The following is a 12,782-nucleotide window of genomic DNA, read 5'->3' as shown; positions in this document are numbered from 1 at the left end:
TGGGAGTCTCTGATGTGACTGTGTGTGTGTGTGTAGTGATTGCCAGGAGGGGCCCTCAGAGGATCCCGTTCGTCGTAGGCATCACTCATCCACGAGAGAGAGGCACAGAGAACACGGGGTTTGGCCGCATCTAAAGGCCCGTCTGCCTCGCTGTCCTGTCCACCGCGCCTCTGTGGTTGAAGCCCCCTCCGGTTCCAGGAGAAATAGAAGGAAGGACGGGGGAAATGTGATCAATAGACAAGCTTGAAGGTGTATAGTGTACCTGTGTGTGTGTGTGTGTGTGTGTGGGAGGAAGGGGTTGGATTTTCTGACAGCGGATGACAAGCGCCGCCGAGGGACGCTGTGTTAAGGATACGCCTGCCAGCAGGGGTCCACCAGGGTGTGTGATTGTGTGTGTCTCCAGACTACCCATTACCAGTGTGGCGGAGCATTTAGAAGCAGTGCTATGGGTGTTAACCCATCCCGGTGTTGGGATGTGACAAGGTGTGTGTTTGTGGGGGTGGGAGTAGGTGGATATCATGCGTGCAAGGAAGTGACTTCTCTTACTGTGCCTGAAGGAATCACTACAGGATTAGCTTGGAACACTGTAAACTCACCTCTGGTATTATAGTTTAACAGAAATGTGTCAGCCTTTTGCAAAAAGGTAGAGGGTACGAGCACATAGACTCCCGTAGTGCCTTTGGGCAAGAAATATCTCTGCTGAAATCGGTTCACTTATAATAGACCAGTGTTAATTTCGTAGACGAAAAATGTTAACAACCTTTTTCCTCATGACTAAGACGGGAAGAGAACGGATCTTTGAAAATAAATACTATGACTAAATCTATTCTAACTTTCGTTAATGACACGTTGTTGGCAATTGACAAAGTCACAATATTTCTTTCAGTAGCGCCGAGTGCGGAAAGTGCTCAGTGGCAGGTGCCTCTGTCAGAACGGCACAAGCCGATCTCAGTTGGGTATTTAGCGGCATGCAAAGTCCATATAACGTTAAATGAGTATCTTCATGACCATGGGTTTGCTGTAAATTATTTTTTATAACTTGATTGAGGATCTAGCACAACACAGCGACCTGCAAGTAGCGCAGCGTCTTAAATAAAGGGATGTACGTCTTAATGCGAGGCTTTAGAAATGAACACAAAGGGATTCTTTATTTGCTCATAAAGTATGAAACGAGTCATTTGGCCAATATTTTGATGACCGACCGAAGCCAGCGGACCGACTACCCCCACCCCGGCGGAAAATGAGTTCTCGTTTTGTTTCAGTTATTTAGCATGCAGGGTCCATACATATGTCCCTCTTTTGATGTAGCCACCTTCCTATGATATGACCAGCAGGTCACATGATCTGTCGCCACCCGCAGGTCGCTAAATCTGAAAGCACCTTCCTATCATATTATAGGAAGATGCCGATATTCAGGGGCATGGTAACGCTAAAATGATAAAACCCTGGGCCTGAGAAGGGAAGAAAAGGAGTTTAATATGGCTATTAAATGTGACTAAAACTGGACAAAATGTAATTAGTTTTTGTCGACTAAAATGGATTAAAATGACTAAATGTGACTAAAACTAATAAGGATTTTTGTCTAAAGACTAAGACTAAATCAAAAATAACTGGCAAAATTAACACTGGAATTGACTAGATTCTTTACCATGGCAACAGCTGATGTGTATTGTAATGTACAGCCTGAAATAGCTGAAGGACATAAACCAATATGCTTATCAGGGAAGGTCCGGTGTTTCTATGTTAAAGGAACTGTGTGAAGCATTTAGTGGGATCTGCAGCCTCGTCGCCGGATGCCCCCAAATTCATGCTTCAAGTCTTAAAGCGACATTCACGATTTTGTTCACACAAAAAATCTAAATGGTGAAACAAAATGGAGAAAAAACACTTTGTCAACCAGCGGCCACATGTAATAAAGGAGAGTTAACACTATTTTCAGCTGGCAAATCAGCAAACTAAATAAGATTTGATAATATATTTTAAAATCTGGAAAAATCTGGAAAAATAGTTTATTATTTAAAGAAGTTACTACTACTTTGCAATCAAATTACATATTCAAACCAGCTTGAGTAGTACAAATAGTGTTCACTCTGTACATTATATAAAACAATATAAAATAGATCAAACTCATCCACAGACTGAGTGTTATCCACCTTGTTGTTCACCGCACACAGTCGGTGTTTTCCCTCGGAGCTCCACAAATTTCACTTAAAAACTACACACCATTTAAAAAAATGTCATTTCCATTCTCCTGTGAAGTGAGCTGTGTGTGTGTGTGTTTGTGTCTGTGTGTAAAGGGAGCGCACGTCGTTTGAGGAGAAACTCAAAACAGGCGGCGGTGGCCCAGCGAATGAGTGTCAGCGTAAACTCCAAATAAAAATAGCTAATAATGTTCCCTTGAAAAAGTGGTACATCTACAGTACTACTCATCCTGCACGCCCACACAGCAGAGTGTGGATTCTCTGCAGGCAGATGGCCGCTTGCCGACAAACACACACATACCATGCCATGGTATATTTATATATATATATAAAATGTATGCATATATGCATAGTGTATACACAATGCATGCATAGAGATTAAAGATTAAAACAAACGCGCCTGTGGAGACTTGCTCAGTGTAGCAGGCCATAAACCAGGGAAGCATGTGGACACTCATACTCACACTTGCACAAATGCGCACGTGCACAGACACACTTGCTCATGCTGCAACATCCCGTTAGATGAATGCAGAATCAAAGGCCCGGATTAATCATTCTCTTTAATACAAACTGCAAGAGTCTGTCTCTCTCTCTCTCTCTCACACACACACACACACACACTCACACACAACCATCCCCCTCTTCCTGTCTTGCCTCAGCTCTCTCAATCTGCAGCAGAATCCTGTTTCACATCGAACTGCATAAGTGTTGACTAGGTGATTGAAATCTCAAAGAAAGGAGGGAAACGGAGAGATACACGGGGAGAAGGAGGGGAGGGGGAGTAAGAAATAGAGGAAAGGAGGAGGAGATGGAGAAGTAAGAGAGAAAGAGAGAGAGAGAGAGATCTAGAGAGGGAGAAATAGAGGAAGAGGGGAGAGAGAGACAGGAGCCAGGGGTATAGGATGAGGGAGAAAAGAAGGAAAGAGAATTTCAGAGTGCTACACTGAGCTGACAGTTTGCTGCGGTGCAGAGACGCAGCGGCTAACAAGAATCACACACATGCATGCACCCCCACACACACACACACACACACACACACACACACACACACACACACACGCGTATGTGCCAGATTACAATCTGGCACACAAGTAGACAAGCACACCCACGGACCCCCATCCCCTCCACACAAAACACACAAACACAAGCACACGACTGTCGCGGCATGCCCAGCACCATGCGCAGAGCGAGCTTTGATCTGCAACACTCGCTCACACATCCAGAGCAAATGATCTTCAGTGAGCTTGTCACTGAGCAAATACACCTCCGTTCACTACCCCCCCCCCCCCCCCCCCTCTCTCTCTCTCTGCCTTCATTTCTCTGTCTCAATCGCTCATTCTCCGACACAGAGCCTCGGGCTCAGCCCACCGGTTCCAGAGGGTACTTATATGTTCTGGCCCAGTTAAAATGAAAGTCCATGTGCATGTTGTGGGTTTCAGTTGTAATTTCTATCAGCTGTACCCTGATAAAGAGCCATAAAGCTATAAAGACAGTGGCGAACATTGTCTTTGTAGCTACATGTAGTGTCCAAATGGTTCATTCCTGCTCCAACAGGAAAGTTAATACATGAATTGTCCATATATGAATAAATAGGCCTCCAACAGCTAAATGCTCTATGCTATATGTTTAAATAAGGTGCAGAGCTGTGGAGAATCACAATGTCTGAATGATTATTCTGTGTATGGAGGTGTCGAAAACCCCACTCCATTAATGAAAATGTTGATCAGCGCAATCAAAATGATCGACTACCATGGTATACTCAAATGTATCAGTGAGAGGTGAGTGATTTTAAATGCTACAGTATGACATGTCCAGCAATAGTCACAGTTAAGTGAAGTAGCAGACAAAGCTACACTCAAACCAGCCTTTGCGAGGATGAAAAAGCTTGTGTTGTGTGTTCCAGGCCAGCTGGGCCCAAAGAAATTGGGCCAGGTCAGGGTAAGTTTAACGTTTCAGGCCTGTGCAGAATTCCACTCTGACTCTCTCCGGCTTACACATGGCTCAGGGCAAATATGTTTTATGAGCACGACAGGCTAACAAAATAAAAGAAAGATCAATGAAGCCTAGAGGTTATACAGTAAATTGACATTTAGTACGAATTCACTGTTGTTCAGCCTCTCATTGCACGGCTGGTTTATAGATCTGCATCTCTCTTAACCACTGACTAAATGTCTGTTGACTGCTCCTTAACAACAGTTTGGGAACAACAACTGAGGATGCCTGCTCTACCCATACGACCTCATGGTTACCGGGGTGATGGGGATTCCTGGCGCAGAGAGCGACGTGATTGGCCGAGACCAGAAAAGAGCTCTTAAATGGGTCAAAGCAGTCAAGTGCCTCCATGGAAGAGGTGTGTGTGTGTGTGTGTGTGTGCGTGTGTGTGTGAGAGCGCGCGCGTGTGTCTGTGACTAATTGTGTGATTTAGAGACAGCACAGATTTCATCTTCCAATTATCATTATAGTGCGGATCAGCAATCAGTAATTATGAAGCCATCGTCTTCTCCTGCACCCACCCACTCCGTCTCTGAGTTTTCTTCTCCTTCCTGTCGGGCTCTTACATTCTTCCTTCCCCTCATTTGTTTCATCACCTTTTTTGCTTTTCTGCATTTGTGCTCTTTTCCTCTCTCTCCCTCTCCTGATGTATGGATGCACCCCATCTGTCTGTACCAGGACCGTGGAAGCCAACACTGACCTCAAATGGCTGTATTATGAAATGCTTTGCCGGGTAGAGAAAACACATCAGAAGGCTGATGCAATGCACCTCCATAATATGGTTAAAATGACTGTCTGGATAACGGTTTTACTTTCCTATATGACATATGAGATTCCACTATAAATGTTGACCAACTTTGGGGGACAATGCGAGCATCTGAAGCAAATAGTTGGGCCTTTGCAGCTGCTGATCTCCCACAGTTATTTACTTTTTGCGTGAGGAGCCCGAGAGTGAGACAACTCACTCTCGGGCTCCTCACGCCGAGCAGCACGTCGCTCTTTGGGCAACGCCTCCGTACAAAGTTGTAAACCAGGGGTGTGACGTTGTTCCTTCGCTGTTGTCATTGAGCTGCAGACACGTGACTTAATTTTCTTACACGAATGACAGGAGATCGTTTGATTCTTTTCGTTTGGTCTTTATTTTACGCAACAGTGCGTCAACTTAATATAGTTGATGAGACCAGCACAAAGTTCTCACCACATCTTTATTACCTTCCCTGGCCACAGAAGAATGTGTTACATCATAGAGGATTTCTACATATTTGACAAATGGAGATTGGGTTTGACGCGCAGTACTGAAAAATGATGAGGACAGTTCCTGCAGGTGGAACGGAGTCAGTAGTTGTCCCACCCTGGGGCCAATTCCTAAGCTGGGGTGAAGCCTGCATGGTGATCAGTTGCTGATCAGCGGGTGAGAAATGCGCTGCGTGCGGCGTCTTCTCCATTTCAACCTCAGTAAATCTATGATTGATAGCGTGGTCTACTTAAAAAAGCTGTGGACGTGCACTTATCCCAGCTATGTGCACATGAATCGACCTAGCGCCTCCTTCTCAGGAGCCCACGGCGCTTAATCACTTAGCCTTGATTTCTTTATTCTACTTTTGTGCAATACCCCCCTTCTGCAATCATGACATTGATACATCTAGACACACCAGGAGCGTCATGTATTGGTTCAGGCACTGTTTTAAAAGTTCGATCGTTTTAGCACTGGTATCAGGAAAACGATTCTCATCCATAGTGGATAATTGTAAACATCAAAAACATACTTTCTTGGGGCCCTAATTGAATATAGGGGAAACACTTTTTTACACCTTTTGGAATTCTCCTTGTTAGTTTAAATATTAGTTTTAACAGACACGTGCGGCCGTCCTCCAATCAGAGGGTTGGCGGTTTGATCCCAGGCCCGGCTAACCCGCGTGGTGATGTGACCCTTCGGCACTTAACCCCAGTATTGCTCCTCTAGCTGTGACTATAGTGTGTGAATGTTATTTACTGATGGGCAGGTGCCACTGTGTACGGTAGGTCCTGTCATCAGTGTATGAATGGATGAATGATGTCATGTAGTGTTAATGTGCTTTGAGTGGTCAGAAGACTATAAAAGCGCTGTTCAATACAAGTCCATTTACCAAGTGCATTGAGTTTGAATGAAAAATTCTCTCTCCCAAACCTCCCCCCCCTCACCCAATTCCATTATTTCAAAATAAAAGCCTCAATGATTATCTGTACCTCAAACATAGGTACACACAAGAGTTAAAGCCCCATTATTATTGGACATGGCTAAAATGCTGCCGACAAGCCGAAGTTGTATTGGGTGCTCGCTCCTTTTGCTTGACACACGCTCCTGATCTTGAATCTAGAATCGATTGCTCGTCCTTGATGTCCCGGATGTTGTGGTTGAATTTTTTGCGGTTGAATTTTTTCACATCTGCCTTGACTTTAAAAAAAAGAAGAGAGGCATTTTTGGGAGACGGATGCAGAACCGGCAGACGGAGATGGAGACAATGAGGCGCAAGATGCAGGAGTCAAAGAAATAGAGAGAAGAAAAGAAAAAGGAGACCCTCCAGGGAGTCAACATCAACGTGCCTGAGACTGGACACCAGTAACAACACCTTCCTTCGTCTCTCACCTCATCCCCTCATCCATCTACCCCCGGTCTCCATCCACCTGCACTTCACCGTGATAAAGAACCCCACCCTTCAACCCCACTACCACCTGGGGTTGACAGCGGTAAAGACCTCCCCCCCCCTTCAACCCCACTAACACCCGGAGTTGACATTCTTTTCAGCTTTTCTCATTTCTGTATTTTCAGCAATTTTTAAATTCATTTAAGCTTTTCCAATTTCATTTGTTTCAGCAATGTTTAGAATTAATTTCTTCATTTCTGATCTTTAAGCAACTTTCTGAAATTAATTTCAGCTTTGTGCATTCCAACGCATTTTCAGCAGGAAATGCATTTTCTAGTTTGAAACTGGATTCTTATTAGAAATTCATGTGACATGTGATGAAATGATAAAACAAGTTTTTTTTATGCTTCAACAAAAATACAACTTGGGGGGGGGAAAGTACAATGTTAAGAAATAAAAGAAAACTGCCATTTAATAAATGAAATGTGTATAGTTTTTATAATATCAGAATATTTGTTTGAAAAGCAACCTTTTGTAGAATTAATTATGTATTTGTTGATAATTATATTCATAGAAATTGAAAATCTATATCCTTTATACCAATTCAGATGTACTTTGTTAAACTTGCCAAATATAACACAATGAACAACACTGAAAATGTAAGTGAAATGGTGGATTGATAGTAAGAGAAACAAAATCTGCAACCCTACCTGCCTTACATTCAGTATGAATCAGGTCAGAGCTGCAGTATTGAAAAGGACAACAGTGTTTGAGGGGCACAGGCCTCCGCTGTGGAGCGTCATTGTAAGGGCGCGTTTGTGTGCTTGTGTGCTTGTGTGCCCGACCTCCAGCACAGTCCAGCTGAGATACGCAATCCCCTACTTTTACACACACAGAAACATAAAATAAAAAAGGTACATCTAATAGGTACCACAACACGGCCCATGAGGCTTTCTGTTGCCTGTGTGAGTGGGAATGTACGGAGGATTTTACTTGAAGTTGCCAGGGTGCTGGCTGAGGGCCAGGCCCAGGGTGTCCAGGGCATGGCGGTGGTGTTTCTGCGCGCTCAGCAGCAGAGTCAGCAGGTGGAGGGAGTGCAAGTCGTCTCCACGGAGATTTAAAGCCGCCTGCAAGGGCTCTATGGCAGCCGACACCTGCCGGACACACACCCATCATCAGATATTACAACATGGATGGCTTCCTGATGACTAATGTCTGTTGATCATGACATAAATAAACTGTATTACCTGTCGAACAAGTGCTAGCTGCAGAGCCAGGTACATAGCAATCTGAGCATCCTGGGGGTCTAATGAATGAGCCCTGTGATGGAGAGAGAGAAACCCCACATGGTTCACAATATGTTAGCAAAGTTTTTTCATTTTTTAACTGGAAGAGTGAACTTTTTTGATTGGGGTAAATGAATCACATTGGTTCAAATGAAACACGATGAACGAAACTTTAGCTTAAGAACATGAGGAAAGGCTGAAATGAGAATAGAACTGAACAGGAACCTACTTGCTCAAAACTCGCAGTGCTTTTTTGTGGAATTCATCCCGATCAGCTTTCAGAGTTGCTTTAGAGAGGGGGGGGGGGGGGGGGGGGCAGAATTCAAAGTTTACTCTACACACTTTCAGCATTGCTTCATTTCAGATGTCAAATGCAAGCCAAGTGGGCTCTACTTTTCCTCACAATTCGAAAAAATGAAGTGCCAAGACAAATCAAACATTGACTATACAAAGATAATAACTTTGAAATGTTTTCCCCCCTTATTCACTATATCAAATACGTGTGAAGGGCTGATTTATTTTTGTGTAGCTGTTTGTCTAATTTCTCAAAATGTTGAACTACTCCGTTTAATGTGCACTGTGTGAGATTGGAAGCATTTTGATTGTCGTGCGACTTTGTCCTCTTCTCAGTCTTCATGTAGCAAGGAGTCGTTTGCTGCTGTGTTAATGCACTGAATCCTGTGAAATGTTGACTTGTAGAGGAGTCTGGATGAGGAACCGTGGAGGAAAAAAGGGGTTTTGGTGTCCACTGACTCTCACCTTTGTTTGTTTGTGTGTCCTTACCATCAGAGGCCTGTAAACTGTAGCACAGTCCCAAGGACAGGTAGGCCCTAGGTAGAAGTTCTCCGGCTTCTTCCCCCATGGACACCACACTCTGTGACAGAGCCTCGGCTTCCTCAAACTGCACACAGCCACACACACACGAACATGCACCCCGATGAGCGACCGAATAAGGCTCCGTTCATTGTGTGTACTAATAAGCACGGTTGGAACCGTGAATCCTTGGTCGCATGAAAGGAAAGACAATGAAGGAGATGCTGATGTGGCTGAGGTGCAGGCAGGGAGGCATTAGTGGCAGAGGCCCGGTGTGAGTATAGCGTGAGGACGGTCCAGAGCAGACTCAAGGACGACGCAGAGTGTGCTGAAGGACACAAACTCGCGCTTGCCCACACACCCTGCAGACTGGGCAGGCTGTGTGCGGCTGAGCGGAGCTGAGGAGGACAGTGTGCATGGCGGGTGGGTCGGGTGGGGGGCGTACAGGGTTCAACACCTTCGACGGCACGCCAGTACAACAGCAAGCCAACTGCTCTTACTCCATCCTTCTCCTCCTCCTTTTTTCTTCCTCACTTCATCCTCCCCTCTGTGCTACTCCCTCTCTCTTTCTGTGAATCCGGCACACAATAGTCATTTAGTGCATCTTAAGAGGATTAAGTTGTTTCTTTTGTTTGTTTTTCCTCTTAAAGACGTAGTTGAAGTCAAGTGAGAACCTTGAATTTGCAAAACAGCTCTCCAGGAAATAACACAAAAAAAAGAAAGAAAAAAAGGGCTCTGCTTTAAGAGCGGCACTTGAGTGATGCCGTTTGTCCCTCCAAAATGTGATTTTTTACATGTAAAGGATCTCTCTGGAGTGTCAAAAAAAATGTGAAAGACTTGTAGTTTTGGTTGAGTCCATCCGCCACAATAAAGGAAATGTTGCTGGTTAGATAACAGTCCAGACTAGTCTAGTGGAGCTGATCGTGGGTAATGGTGGCCCATTTATGTAATGCCCCACTGCACTATGGCCACAGTGTCCCATTGTGATTAAGGCTGTAAGCTCCTTAGTGTCTCCGGCCTCCCGTGATCTCCGGCCACGGACAGATGTGCTCTCCCTCCATTCGCCCTGTTAGCTCCTCTTTTCTAATCTCTGACCCCTTTCTCTCTCTCTCTCTCTCTCTCTGCCTCTCTCTCTCTCTCTCACCGCTAACACCACTGTTGCGGTTGACTTTCTCCCTCCTGCCCAGATCACGAGCTGCAGACCGATATCCACGCTGGCCGGGTATCAAACCCAAACATTAGAGCTGTGGTGTGACGCCACACAACGCGGAAAACGATCAGAATTCTCACCGTTCACCTTTCAACTAATCGTCTAGAAGCCAAAGTTCAAATGCACTTTCAGATGGAAAATGTATCTTTGCTTCTTTGCCTGTAATCCTGTGCAATGTGAGCCGTTACAAGTCCCTGCTTTTTGCTTGTGACGTCTTAAAGGCACCCCAAAACCCCCAAAATATCCATTTTTGGTGTGAGCTGGCTCGTTTGGGGGGGAGCAGCCAAACAGATGTCTACTCTGCTCTCCCATATAATCCGCTTGTGATGCTCAAAGCGCCAAAACAATGCGTTTGAACTTGACAGCAAGTCTGCCTCCAGAAATCCTCCTAGCACGGAGGACAGCGGGCTTTGAGCTCAGCGCTAATCGCAACGCGCTAACCTGCTCGAGAGGACAAGCGCATGCTCATGTTTAGCCGGCCGAATGAATTTTTTTGCGCAACTCTTAGTTGATAGCATGTTCAATCTCGCTTGCATTGACGATAGTGTTTGATGGGGTCAAAAGGGTCATTGTTTGAGATAGTTCAGCCTCGGTCCAAAGCAGCCGTTGACAGAGCCCTAAAAGCGTGGATATTTTGTTTGGCACCAAAGTAATCATGTCGAGATCCTGATGGAAGCACCACTTCACAGGTGGATGCACACAACTTGTGAGCAGTTTAAACTTGTCATACATTGTCTTTCCAGAATTTCTGGAGAGATAAAAGATATCTAAGGTCCCCCTTTCACGAGATTATGGGATTTGACTTTATTTACTTTGTTGAAATATATAGCAAAAACCTGGGTACATGCCTCAGGCTCACAAACCTCACCCCTTGATTACGTGTGTGTGGGTGTCTGTGTGTGGGTGTATAATGTGTATTGTCCTGCAAGTGTATGTGAAAGTTTAGTTAGTATTCACCCAGTGCAGTTGACCAATGCAGACTTTAGCAGCCAATAGGGGCAGCGAGGGGTCCTCGGGTCTCATCCTGGCACACTCCTTAAATACAGACACAGCACCAACCCCCTGGAGAAGGAACCCACACACATGCACACACACACAAAGTGTGATTCATTGACAGTCATTATCGTGCAGCCCCAGATGACATGGATCGCATTTAAGCGAGTGCATCAAACACACATTAGCTGTCCTTACACACCACTAATAGACCCATTTAGACACACAGTCACTTAATACATGTAGGTCAATCATTAATGGACCACACACACATGCGTGCATACCCCGGTTGGCCCTAAATAGAAGCGGATCTGACGACACCGAGGCAGGCCCCTTCTCCTTCTAGGGAGCAGCCTATTTCTGGAGCTCTCCATTGATCTGCAGTGTCACTTTATCTTGCAACCCAACCCTTGCAAAATCTATTTTATTTTCTGTCACACACACATGAACACTGAGGGAGGAGGGAAGAGAGAGAGAAGGTGGGCAAGCTATTTAAGAGGAATCCCATTTGAGGAATGTCCAAAGCATTTCAACGATTATTACGGATTCAACATTATTCATTTTCTTCCTTTTTAGTGCATTCCCTTTTGCAAATAATCTACTCTGCAATCGTCGAACCCATCCAAGCAGACTGCTCCGTCTACCCTGCTTGTTGCACACGAGGGCGAGGGAGGTGCGCGGCAGTGTGTTCAGGCCGGAGGTGCGGCAGGAGATGGGTGTCGCCTTCGGGTGGAGAAAGAGGCTGACACTGGTTATAAGGAGCAATGAGCTCACCTTCCCGGCCGCCATGAGTGACAGGCCCAGCTGGTGCCAGAGGTGGAACTCGTTGAATGAGAACTTCATGGCTCGCTCCAGACACTGCGAGGAGAAATGCAGACACACCAGCACGTCTTAGTGGTTTAATTCACGATAAACGGGATGCTCATGTGGAGGAGTCTGGCCGGGTCAATCCAGCCAGGGCTTGGAACATTACATTGAATCCCTCATGATGAACTTTTCTTAACCACATTTTCTCAGCTTGTAAATGTCGTTCACCAGCCGCCACCCACTTAGCGCCGTTTCTGTACATAAAAACGGGATTGATGCGTGTGTGGACAAGCAACGGATAGGCGTGGGGCGGCGCTCAGTGAGGTGCTGTCGGTCATGTGGAACCAGGATAAAAGTTCTGGCTAATATTCTGCTGAAATAATGGGCACATATTAGAGAGGCTGCTGATCGCATAGCGTGCAGACAAGCGTTCCCCGAGGAATAGAGCTCAGCGCGGCTCATTGTTTCACTGGAAACACACAGAGCTCACAAGCTGTAAAGCATGAAGGAATACTAGTAGTGAGGTCAAGTGCAGAGACAAGTCACTGCTGCTGCTACATGCGGGACGGTGCTTTACCTTTGACCTTTCCACCTTTGTCACTTCCTAGTCATTTTTTGCTACGGTTTTTCTAACTGTTTTATCTTTTTGCAGTTGTTTTGCACCTCAATTGTGTGACTTGAGGAGTTGCCCGTCTTATCTTTACCTCGAGCCCGTAACAATTCAACATAAATGATAATACTTAACGGAGAGTAGTAATAGAGTGTACTTTTGTTAAAACCATTTTTGAATACAAGTCTTTTACTAAAAATTGAATATTTTTGCTTGATTGTGTGATTTAAACATTCTTCCATGTAT

The 12,782-nt window shown here is 45.1% G+C and overlaps 1 protein-coding gene across 1 annotated transcript in view; it reads right to left on the bottom strand.

Moving 5' to 3' along the window:
- ttc7a (tetratricopeptide repeat domain 7A) overlaps positions 1-12,782 on the bottom strand; it is a 47,584-nt gene that overhangs the window by 23,340 nt on the left and 11,462 nt on the right. The window contains exons 10-15 of the mRNA XM_037465188.2: positions 11,894-11,977; positions 11,084-11,188; positions 8,887-9,004; positions 8,333-8,390; positions 8,065-8,137; positions 7,811-7,971 (exon numbers count right to left, since the gene is read on the bottom strand). Of these exons, the coding sequence (XP_037321085.2) occupies positions 7,811-7,971; positions 8,065-8,137; positions 8,333-8,390; positions 8,887-9,004; positions 11,084-11,188; positions 11,894-11,977 (599 nt within the window). The remainder of the gene's footprint in view (positions 1-7,810; positions 7,972-8,064; positions 8,138-8,332; positions 8,391-8,886; positions 9,005-11,083; positions 11,189-11,893; positions 11,978-12,782) is intronic.

The sequence above is a fragment of the Pungitius pungitius genome, chromosome 13 (genome assembly GCF_949316345.1).
Source record: "Pungitius pungitius chromosome 13, fPunPun2.1, whole genome shotgun sequence".
NCBI classification, from domain to species: Eukaryota; Metazoa; Chordata; class Actinopteri; order Perciformes; family Gasterosteidae; genus Pungitius; species Pungitius pungitius.
This window is presented reverse-complemented; position numbering and strand designations above follow the sequence as displayed.